The sequence below is a fragment of the Hemibagrus wyckioides genome, linkage group LG03 (assembly GCF_019097595.1).
Source record: "Hemibagrus wyckioides isolate EC202008001 linkage group LG03, SWU_Hwy_1.0, whole genome shotgun sequence".
Taxonomy (NCBI): Eukaryota; Metazoa; Chordata; class Actinopteri; order Siluriformes; family Bagridae; genus Hemibagrus; species Hemibagrus wyckioides.
The window spans coordinates 1946225-1957645 of NC_080712.1; the positions used below are offsets into that span (position 1 = coordinate 1946225).

General features: G+C 48.2%; 1 protein-coding gene across 7 annotated transcripts in view; it reads right to left on the reverse strand.

Moving 5' to 3' along the window:
• Positions 1 to 4310: 4310 nt before the first annotated feature.
• cntln (centlein, centrosomal protein) overlaps positions 4311 to 11421 on the reverse strand; it is a 182206-nt gene continuing 175095 nt past the window's right edge. For 6 of the 7 annotated variants that reach the window (XM_058386071.1, XM_058386070.1, XM_058386069.1 and 3 more), the window contains one exon: positions 4312 to 4711. In XM_058386071.1, the coding sequence (XP_058242054.1) occupies positions 4613 to 4711 (99 nt within the window). In that variant the 3' untranslated portion in view covers positions 4312 to 4612. Of the gene's footprint in view, positions 4712 to 11421 lie in introns of all 7 variants that reach the window. The other variant, XM_058386074.1, reaches the window with a different exon arrangement.

The window sequence follows — 11421 nt, forward strand, 5'->3', positions numbered from 1 at the left end:
TCAGCCTCAGCCTCACCAGCCTCGACCTCACCAGCCTGGCCTCACTCAGCCTGGCTCACCAGCCTCGCTCACCCAGCCTCGACTCTCACCAGCCCAGCCTCACCAGCTCACTCAGCCTCGACCTCACCAGCCTCGACTCCACTGGGCCTCGACCTCACTCCAGCCTCAGCCTCACCAGCCTCAGCTCGACTACACCCAGCCCGACTCCCCACTAGCTCGACTCTCACCAGCCTCGACCACCAGCTCGACCTCACCTCAGCCCAGCCTCACTCAGCCTCAGCCCGCCCACCAGCTCGGCTCTCACTCAGCTCACCGACTCTCACTCAGCCTGGCTCACCAGCCTGACTTCACCAGCCTGGCTCACCAGCCCAACTCACTCAGCTCCGGACTCACTCAGCTCGACTCTCACTCAGCCTCGACTCACTCAGCTCGACACTCAGCTCAGCTCGACTTCGCTCAGCTCACTGGCTCGACTCTCACCAGCCTCGACTCTCACTCAGCCTCACTCAGCTCGGCTCTCACTCAGCTTCACTTCAACTCTCACCTGGGCCCGACTCACTCAGCTCAGCCTCACTCAACTTCACCAGCCTCACTGACTCTCACTCCAGCTCTCACTCAACTCTCACCAGCCTCAGCCTCACTCAACTCACCAGCCTTCACTCAACTCCCACTCAGCCCAGCCTCACCAACTCACTCCGCCAGCCTCACCAACTCACTCAATCCTCCCCACCAGCTCGACTCTCACCAGCCCAGCCTCACCGACTCCTCACCAGCCTCACTCACTCTCACCAGCCCAGCCTCACCGAACCCCACTCAACTCAACTCACTCCAGCTCACTCTCACTCAGCCCAGCCTCACCGACTCACCAGCTCTCACCAGCCTCGCCCAGCCTCACCAGCCTCAATTAACTCACCCAGCCCAGCCTCACCAGCTCACCAACCTCAATCAGCCTCAGCTCTCACCTGCCCAGCCTCACTCAGCTCAGCCTCACTCAGCTCGACTCTCACTCAGCTCACTCAGCTCGACCACTAGCGCCTGGTCACCAGCCTGCCTCACTCAGCTCACCTCACTCAGCCTGACTCTCACTCCAGCCTGGGGCCTCACTCAGCCTGCTCACACTCAGCCTCGGCCCACCCAGCCTCGACTCACCAGCTCCAGCCTCACCCAGCCCGACTCCTCACTCAGCCTGACCACTCAGCCCGACTCCCACCAGCCTCGACTCAGCTCAGCCTCACTCCAGCCTCGACTCCACCAGCCTCGGCCTCACCCGCCAGCTCCGGCCTCACTCAGCCTCACTCAGCCTCCACTCAGCCCAGCCTCACCAGCCTCGACTCCCACCCAGCCTCGACCCACTCCAGCCTCGACTCTCACTCAGCCTGAATTTCACCAGCCTGACCTCAGCTCAGCTCCACCAGCCCGATTCCACTCAGCTCGCTCTCACTCAGCTGGCTCACTCAGCTCGCTCCACTCAGCCTCGACTCTCACTCAGCTCGACTCTCACTCAGCCCTGACTCACCAGCCTCGGCCTCACCAGCCTCAGCCGACCTCACCCAGCCTCGACTCACTAGCCTCGACTCTCACTCAGCCTGACTCCACCCAGCCTGGCCTCACTCAGCCTCGACTCTCACCAGCCTGACTCCCACCAGCCTCGACTCTCACCCAGCCTGCCTTACCTTAGCCTGGGCCTGACTCCCACCCAGCCTCGACTCCACCAGCCTGACCACCAGCCCAGCCTCACTCCAGCTCAGCTCGACTCCACCAGCTCGACCCTCACCAGCCTCGACTCCACCTCGCCTCGACTCCTCACTCAGCCTGGCCCACTCAGCCTGGCCTGGCCCACCAGCCTGGCTCTCACCAGCCTCGACTCTCACTCCGCCCACCACCAGCCTGGCCTCACCAGCCTCACTCAGCCTCACCAGCCTCAGCCTCACTCAGCTCGACTCTCACTCAGCCTCGACTCCACTCAGCCTCGACTCACTCAGCTCGACTCTCACCTCAAAGGCCTCACTCAGCTCAGCCTCAATTCAGCCTGACTCACTCAGCTCGGCTCACTGCCTCGGCTCACCTGCCTCGGCTCTCACTCAGCCTCGGCTCCCACCAGCCTCGGCCTCACTCAGCTCGGTTTCACCAGCCTCGACTCACCAGCCTGACTCACCAGTCAGCCTCACCAGCCTGGCCTCACCAGCCTCAGCCTCGACTCCACTCCAGCCTCGACTCCCCACCAGCTCGACTTCCACCTCAGCCTCGACCCCCACTCCAGCCTCGGCCCCCACCTCACAGCCCAGCCTCGACTCCACCCAGCCTCGACTCCCCACCTCAGCCTCGACCTCACCCAGTTCACCTCACTCCAGCCTGACTCACCAGCCCAGCCCCACCTCAGCCCAGCCTCGCCCACCCAGCCTGGCCTCACCAGCCTCACCGACTCACCTCAGCTCCGCTCACCAGCCTCGACCACCAGCCTCGCCTCACTCAGCTCCTTCACCAGCCCAGCCCCACCAGCCTCGACCTCACTCAGCTCGGGACTCCACTCAGCCTCGACTCTCTCACTCAGCTCGACTCTCAGCTCAGCCTCAGCCCAGCTCGACTCTCACTCAGCCTGGTTTCACCAGCCTCGGCTCACCAGCTCCGCCTCACCAGCCTCACCCAGCCGGGCTCCCCACTCAGCCTCGGCTCACCAGCTCCGACTCACCAGCTCAGCTTCCTCACTCCGCCTCGACCTCTCACCAGCCTCGACCACCAGCTCAGCCTCACCAGCCTCAGCCTCGACCACCAGCCTCGACCACCAGCGCTCGACTTCACCCAGCCTGACTCCCACTCAGCCCGACCCCCACCTCAGCCTCAGCCTCACCCAGCTCAGCCTGGCCCACTCAGCCTCGGCCTCACCAGCCTCACCGACCTCACCAGCCTGCTCTCACCAGCCTCGACTCTCACTCAGCCTCGGCTCTCACCAGCTCAATCCTCACCAGCGCCTGACTCTCACCAGCCTCGACTCTCACTCAGCTGCTGGTTACAGGAACTCAGAGAGCAGACTCACTCCAACACCAGCTGTGTACAAATCCAACAACCAATCACTGACCATCTTTATTCCCCATTAACCAATCACTGACCATCTTCATTCCCCATTAACCAATCACTGACCATCTTCATTCCCCATTAACCAATCACTGACCATCTTCATTCCCCATTAACCAATCACTGACCATCTTCATTAATCCTACTGTTTTTCTACAGAGATCAGAAATATGTTATCATTTTTTTTAAATTTGTTAAAACATTGTTGATACACAAATACTGTGATGATTCAACAAATATTTAAATTAGTCTGTGACATCATCATCATCATCAGGTGACTTCTGGTGGCTTTCCCCTGAAAACCCTGACCTTCAGGGTTCTTTAAGGTCAAAGGTCAGCAGTTCTGAAGCAGTTTGTGGATTAAGAGCATTAAGAGCCGTGATGATCTTTATTCTTTAATACCGGTGTTTTCTGGCAGTAATAAAATAAATATTTAAAGTTCTGCATTTTATTCTTTGCGTGTTGGAGGTGTAACTCTGCACTGAATAAAACAATGTGCTGAATAAAATATGAGCAGCTGATTCCCATTTCCGAAGCGCTCGCTCTCACACCTCAGGACCGAGTGTCCTTCAGCGGGGACAGAATCTGGAGAGCGGCTCGCTCCTGGGACGGAAGAGGAAGAGGAAGATGTGAACTATGTTAATGAATGGTAATTAACGCCGCGGTCGGTTTGGATCAGATAAATTGGTCCCCGAGTTCCTGGAGCTGCAGTCCTGCACTAATCCCTTATTATAAAAAAAAGATAAAGGAAAACGACATCATTAGCATAGCGAGGACGAGACACACACTCGGATTGTTCTTAATTCCTGACTGGATGAGTTTTACATACGGCTCTTAATTGTACACAACACGTGATGGAGAGACCAGGAGACAACAGAGAGGACGAAATCAGAGAGAAAAAGGTAAAGAAGCTCAGAGCGGTGACAGAGAGACGCCTGAAAACCAGCTGAAATGGTCTGGTAGAGACTGAAGCAGTGGAACAGCTTAATAAAAAATAAAAACCTAACTTGACTGAATCACTGAGTCACTGACAATCACTGACTGAATCACTGAGTCACTGACTGAATCACTAAACAACAGAATGAGTATCTTTGTGTCTCAGAGAAACTCTTCAGATTATCAGCTGTTATCAACTAAACACACACACACACAGACATCCCTACACAGTTTTTTCAGTAAACATTAACACATGTAATATAATAAAGACAGCAATCACACTGAGTATAAACACACTCCATAAATTACTTTAATTCACGAGTCTAATCACACACACACACAGCTACAGACTTTACACCTTCATATACACTTCAGTTAACAATTGAAAAGAAAGGAGGAAAAGAAAGAAGAGACATTGAAAGATTGACCAAGAAGGAGAAATGAAAAGATGTAAGGAGGAAGAGTGAAGAGAGTAAAAGTAAAGAGGAGAGAGAGAGGAAAGAGGAAGAGACAGAAACAGAGTGAAGTGGAAAATGAATGCAGGGCAAAGAAAAAGGCAATAAAATGCAGGATGGAGAGATGTGTGTTTATTCCTCCATCAGGTTCAGTGGCTTTCTCTCAAAGTGACCAGCTCCTCCATCAGCGCCCTGTTCTCCTTCATCTTCACCAAGAGAATATCCAACAACTCACCTGCAGAGAGACTCTACAGAGAGAGAGAGAGAGAGAGAGAGAGAGAGAAGGAGGGAGGGAGAGAGAGGGAGGGAGGGAGAGAGAGAGAGAGAGAAGGAGGGAGGGAGAGAGAGAGAGAGAGAGAGAAGGAGGGAGGGAGAGAGAGAGAGAAGGAGAGAGGAAGAGAGAGAGAGAGAGAGAGAGAGAGAGAGAAGGAGGGAGGGAGAGAGAGAGAGAGAGAAAGAGAGGGAGAGAGAGAGAGAGAGAGAGAGAGAGAGAGAAAGAGAGGGAGAGAGAGAGAGAAGGAGGGAGGGAGAGAGAGAGTTGATTAATTTCCTCTAACAGCACATGAATGTTTTATTCCTCTTACATGCTGCACCTATTACAGTCTTAATTTATTTAAAGAACGACACATCACACTTTCATCCATTTGTCATTCCCTCACCAACCTCTCTTTATTCTCTCTATTCTCTCTCTCTATTCTCTCTCTCTATTCTCTCTCTTTATTTTCTCACTTCATGTTAACATGATACATGATAATAATCTCAGCTGGTCATGTTGCCATAGAAACAGTAAAGCAGTGTAAACTCCTCTGTCCTGAAGAAGTTCCAGCTTCACCTCTGACTGATACACAGCACTGACACTGGAGACTCCTTCCACACCCATCCCTGTGAAGGAGCTGTTGCTATGGAAACCACAAGGTATGAGAGTGAGTACATTAATATAAAGCTGCGCGACAGTGAGAGCTGCTGTTAGAGAGAATTCATCAACACCCTGATCCACCAATCAGAATCCAGAACTCACTGTCTGTTAGAGACAATGAATCACTTGTAATCTGTATTAAACTCCGCCCACTGGTGGTAGCTCCTCCCCTGTTGTGACATTGCTGTGCACCTCACTCAAAATGATAATAGTCACCGTGGTAATGAGTGCAGAATGAAGCATGCAGTGTGTGTGTGTGTGTGTTAGTTTAGCATGACAGTGTGTGTGTGTGTGTGTGTGTATGTGTTAGTTTAGCATGACAGTGTGTGTGTGTGTGTGTGTTAGTTTAGCATGACAGTGTGTGTGTGTGTGTTAGTTTAGCATGACAGTGTGTGTGTGTGTGTTAGTTTAGCATGACAGTGTGTGTGTGTGTGTTAGTTTAGCATGACAGTGTGTGTGTGTGCGTTAGTTTAGCATGACAGTGTGTGTGTGTGTGTTAGTTTAGCATGACAGTGTGTGTGTGTGCGTTAGTTTAGCATGACAGTGTGTGTGTGTGTGTTAGTTTAGCATGACAGTGTGTGTGTGTGTATGTTAGTTTAGCATGACAGTGTGTGTGTGTGTGTGTGTGTGTGTTAGTTTAGCATGACAGTGTGTGTGTGTGTGTTAGTTTAGCATGACAGTGTGTGTGTGTGTGTTAGTTTAGCATGACTGTGTGTGTGTGTTAGTTTAGCATGACAGTGTGTGTGTGTGTGTGTGTGTGTTAGTTTAGCATGACAGTGTGTGTGTGTGTTAGTTTAGCATGACAGTGTGTGTGTGTGTGTTAGTTTAGCATGACTGTGTGTGTGTGTTAGTTTAGCATGACAGTGTGTGTGTGTGTGTGTGTGTGTTAGTTTAGCATGACAGTGTGTGTGTGTGTTAGTTTAGCATGACAGTGTGTGTGTGTGTGTTAGTTTAGCATGACAGTGTGTGTGTGTGTTAGTTTAGCATGACTGTGTGTGTGTGTTAGTTTAGCATGACTGTGTGTGTGTGTGTGTGTTAGTTTAGCATGACAGTGTGTGTGTGTGTGTGTGTTAGTTTAGCATGACAGTGTGTGTGTGTGTGTGTGTTAGTTTAGCATGACTGTGTGTGTGTGTGTTAGTTTAGCATGACAGTGTGTGTGTGTGTTAGTTTAGCATGACAGTGTGTGTGTGTGTGTTAGTTTAGCATGACAGTGTGTGTGTGTGTTAGTTTAGCATGACAGTGTGTGTGTGTGTTAGCTTAGCATGACAGTGTGTGTGTGTGTGTTAGTTTAGCATGACTGTGTGTGTGTGTGTGTTAGTTTAGCATGACTGTGTGTGTGTGTTAGTTTAGCATGACTGTGTGTGTGTGTTAGTTTAGCATGACAGTGTGTGTGTGTGTGTGTTAGTTTAGCATGACAGTGTGTGTGTGTGTGTGTGTGTGTTAGTTTAGCATGACTGTGTGTGTGTGTGTGTGTTAGTTTAGCATGACAGTGTGTGTGTGTGTGTGTGTTAGTTTAGCATGACTGTGTGTGTGTGTGTTAGTTTAGCATGACAGTGTGTGTGTGTGTGTGTGTGTGTGTGTGTTAGTTTAGCATGACAGTGTGTGTGTGTGTTAGTTTAGCATGACAGTGTGTGTGTGTGTGTGTTAGTTTAGCATGACAGTGTGTGTGTGTGTGTGTGTTAGTTTAGCATGACAGTGTGTGTGTGTTAGTTTAGCATGACAGTGTGTGTGTGTGTGTGTGTGTGTGTGTGCGTTAGTTTAGCATGACAGTGTGTGTGTGTGTGTTAGTTTAGCATGACAGTGTGTGTGTGTGTGGGTTAGTTTAGCATCACAGTGTGTGTGTGTGTTAGTTTAGCATGACAGTGTGTGTGTGTGTTAGTTTAGCATGACAGTGTGTGTGTGTGTTAGTTTAGCATGACAGTGTGTGTGTGTGTGTGCGTTAGTTTAGCATGACAGTGTGTGTGTGTGTGTTAGTTTAGCATGACAGTGTGTGTGTGTGTGTGTTAGTTTAGCATGACAGTGTGTGTGTGTGTGTGTGTGTGTGTGTGTTAGTTTAGCATGACAGTGTGTGTGTGTGCGTTAGTTTAGCATGACAGTGTGTGTGTGTGTGTGTGTGTGTGTGTTAGTTTAGCATGACAGTGTGTGTGTGTGCGTTAGTTTAGCATGACAGTGTGTGTGTGTGCGTTAGTTTAGCATGACAGTGTGTGTGTGTGTTAGTTTAGCATGACAGTGTGTGTGTGTGTGTGTTAGTTTAGCATGACAGTGTGTGTGTGTGTGTGTGTGTTAGTTTAGCATGACAGTGTGTGTGTGTGCGTTAGTTTAGCATGACAGTGTGTGTGTGTGTGTGTGTGTTAGTTTAGCATGACAGTGTGTGTGTGTGTGTGTGTGTGCGTTAGTTTAGCATGACAGTGTGTGTGTGTGTTAGCTTAGCATGACAGTGTGTGTGTGTGTGTTAGTTTAGCATGACAGTGTGTGTGTGTGTGTGTTAGTTTAGCTTGACTGTGTGTGTGTGTGTGTGTGTTAGTTTAGCATGACTGTGTGTGTGTGTGTTAGTTTAGCATGACAGTGTGTGTGTGTGTGTTAGTTTAGCATGACAGTGTGTGTGTGTGTTAGTTTAGCATGACAGTGTGTGTGTGTGTTAGTTTAGCATGACTGTGTGTGTGTGTGTGTGTTAGTTTAGCATGACTGTGTGTGTGTGTGTGTGTTAGTTTAGCATGACAGTGTGTGTGTGTGTGTTAGTTTAGCATGACAGTGTGTGTGTGTGTGTGTGTTAGTTTAGCATGACAGTGTGTGTGTGTGTGTGTGTTAGTTTAGCATGACAGTGTGTGTGTGTGTTAGTTTAGCATGACAGTGTGTGTGTGTGTGTTAGTTTAGCATGACTGTGTGTGTGTGTTAGTTTAGCATGACAGTGTGTGTGTGTTAGTTTAGCATGACAGTGTGTGTGTGTGTTAGTTTAGCATGACAGTGTGTGTGTGTGTTAGCTTAGCATGACAGTGTGTGTGTGTGTGTTAGTTTAGCATGACAGTGTGTGTGTGTGTGTTAGTTTAGCATGACTGTGTGTGTGTGTTAGTTTAGCATGACTGTGTGTGTGTGTGTTAGTTTAGCATGACAGTGTGTGTGTGTGTGTGTTAGTTTAGCATGACAGTGTGTGTGTGTGTGTGTGTGTTAGTTTAGCATGACTGTGTGTGTGTGTGTGTGTTAGTTTAGCATGACAGTGTGTGTGTGTGTGTGTGTTAGTTTAGCATGACTGTGTGTGTGTGTGTTAGTTTAGCATGACAGTGTGTGTGTGTGTGTGTTAGTTTAGCATGACTGTGTGTGTGTGTGTTAGTTTAGCATGACAGTGTGTGTGTGTGTTAGTTTAGCATGACAGTGTGTGTGTGTGTTAGTTTAGCATGACAGTGTGTGTGTGTGTGTGTTAGTTTAGCATGACAGTGTGTGTGTGTGTGTTAGTTTAGCATGACAGTGTGTGTGTGTGTTAGTTTAGCATGACAGTGTGTGTGTGTGTGTGTTAGTTTAGCATGACAGTGTGTGTGTGTGCGTTAGTTTAGCATGACAGTGTGTGTGTGTGTGTGTGTTAGTTTAGCATGACAGTGTGTGTGTGTGTTAGTTTAGCATGACAGTGTGTGTGTGTGTGTTAGTTTAGCATGACAGTGTGTGTTAGTTTAGCATGACAGTGTGTGTGTGTGTGTGTGTTAGTTTAGCATGACAGTGTGTGTGTGTGTGTGTGTGTTAGTTTAGCATGACAGTGTGTGTGTGTGTTAGTTTAGCATGACAGTGTGTGTGTGTGTGTGTGTTAGTTTAGCATGACAGTGTGTGTGTGTGTGTGTGTGTTAGTTTAGCATGACAGTGTGTGTGTGTGTTAGTTTAGCATGACAGTGTGTGTGTGTGTGTGTGTGTGTGTGCGTTAGTTTAGCATGACAGTGTGTGTGTGTGTGTTAGTTTAGCATGACTGTGTGTGTGTGTTAGTTTAGCATGACAGTGTGTGTGTGTGTTAGTTTAGCATGACAGTGTGTGTGTGTGTGTGTGTTAGTTTAGCATGACAGTGTGTGTGTGTGTGTGTGTGTGTGTGTGTTAGTTTAGCATGACAGTGTGTGTGTGTGCGTTAGTTTAGCATGACAGTGTGTGTGTGTGTGTGTGTGTGTGTTAGTTTAGCATGACAGTGTGTGTGTGTGTTAGTTTAGCATGACAGTGTGTGTGTGTGTGTGTGTGCGTTAGTTTAGCATGACAGTGTGTGTGTGTGTGTGTTAGTTTAGCATGACAGTGTGTGTTAGTTTAGCATGACAGTGTGTGTGTGTGTGGGTGTGTTAGTTTAGCATCACAGTGTGTGTGTGTGTGTGTTAGTTTAGCATGACAGTGTGTGTGTGTGTGTGTGTGTTAGTTTAGCATGACAGTGTGTGTGTGTGTTAGTTTAGCATGACAGTGTGTGTGTGTGTGTGTGTGTGTGTGTGCGTTAGTTTAGCATGACAGTGTGTGTGTGTGTGTTAGTTTAGCATGACAGTGTGTGTGTGTGTGTTAGTTTAGCATGACAGTGCGTGTGTGTGTGTGTGTGTGTGTTAGTTTAGCATCACAGTGTGTGTGTGTGTTAGTTTAGCATGACTGTGTGTGTGTGTGTTAGTTTAGCATGACTGTGTGTGTGTGTGTGTGTTAGTTTAGCATGACAGTGTGTGTGTGTGTGTTAGATTAGCATGACAGTGTGTGTGTGTTAGTTTAGCATGACTGTGTGTGTGTGTGTGTGTGTGTTAGTTTAGCATGACAGTGTGTGTGTGTTAGTTTAGCATGACTGTGTGTGTGTGTGTGTTAGTTTAGCATCACAGTGTGTGTGTGTGTGTGTGTGTGTTAGTTTAGCATGACAGTGTGTGTGTGTGTGTTAGTTTAGCATGACAGTGTGTGTGTGTGTGTGTGTTAGTTTAGCATGACAGTGTGTGTGTGTTAGTTTAGCATGACTGTGTGTGTGTGTTAGTTTAGCATGACAGTGTGTGTGTGTGTGTGTTAGTTTAGCATGACAGTGTGTGTGTGTGTTAGTTTAGCATGACAGTGTGTGTGTGTGTGTGTTAGTTTAGCATGACTGTGTGTGTGTGTGTTAGTTTAGCATGACAGTGTGTGTGTGTGTGTTAGTTTAGCATGACTGTGTGTGTGTGTGTGTGTTAGTTTAGCATGACAGTGTGTGTGTGTTAGTTTAGCATGACAGTGTGTGTGTGTGTGTGTTAGTTTAGCATGACTGTGTGTGTGTGTGTGTTAGTTTAGCATGACAGTGTGTGTGTGTGTTAGCTTAGCATGACAGTGTGTGTGTGTGTGTTAGTTTAGCATGACAGTGTGTGTGTGTGTGTGTTAGCTTAGCATGACTGTGTGTGTGTGTGTGTTAGTTTAGCATGACAGTGTGTGTGTGTGTGTTAGTTTAGCATGACAGTGTGTGTGTGTGTGTGTTAGTTTAGCATGACAGTGTGTGTGTGTGTGTGTTAGTTTAGCATGACAGTGTGTGTGTGTGTGTGTTAGTTTAGCATGACTGTGTGTGTGTGTGTTAGTTTAGCATGACAGTGTGTGTGTGTGTGTGTTAGTTTAGCATGACTGTGTGTGTGTGTGTGTGTGTTAGTTTAGCATGACTGTGTGTGTGTGTGTTAGTTTAGCATGACAGTGTGTGTGTGTGTTAGTTTAGCATGACAGTGTGTGTGTGTGTTAGTTTAGCATGACAGTGTGTGTGTGTGTGTGTGTGTGTGTGTGTGTGCGTTAGTTTAGCATGACAGTGTGTGTGTGTGTGTTAGTTTAGCATGACAGTGTGTGTTAGTTTAGCATGACAGTGTGTGTGTGTGTGGGTGTGTTAGTTTAGCATCACAGTGTGTGTGTGTGTGTGTGTTAGTTTAGCATGACAGTGTGTGTGTGTGTGTGTGTTAGTTTAGCATGACAGTGTGTGTGTGTGTTAGTTTAGCATGACAGTGTGTGTGTGTGTTAGTTTAGCATGACAGTGTGTGTGTGTGTGTGTGTGTGTGCGTTAGTTTAGCATGACAGTGTGTGTGTGTGTGTGTTAGTTTAGCATGACAGTGTGTG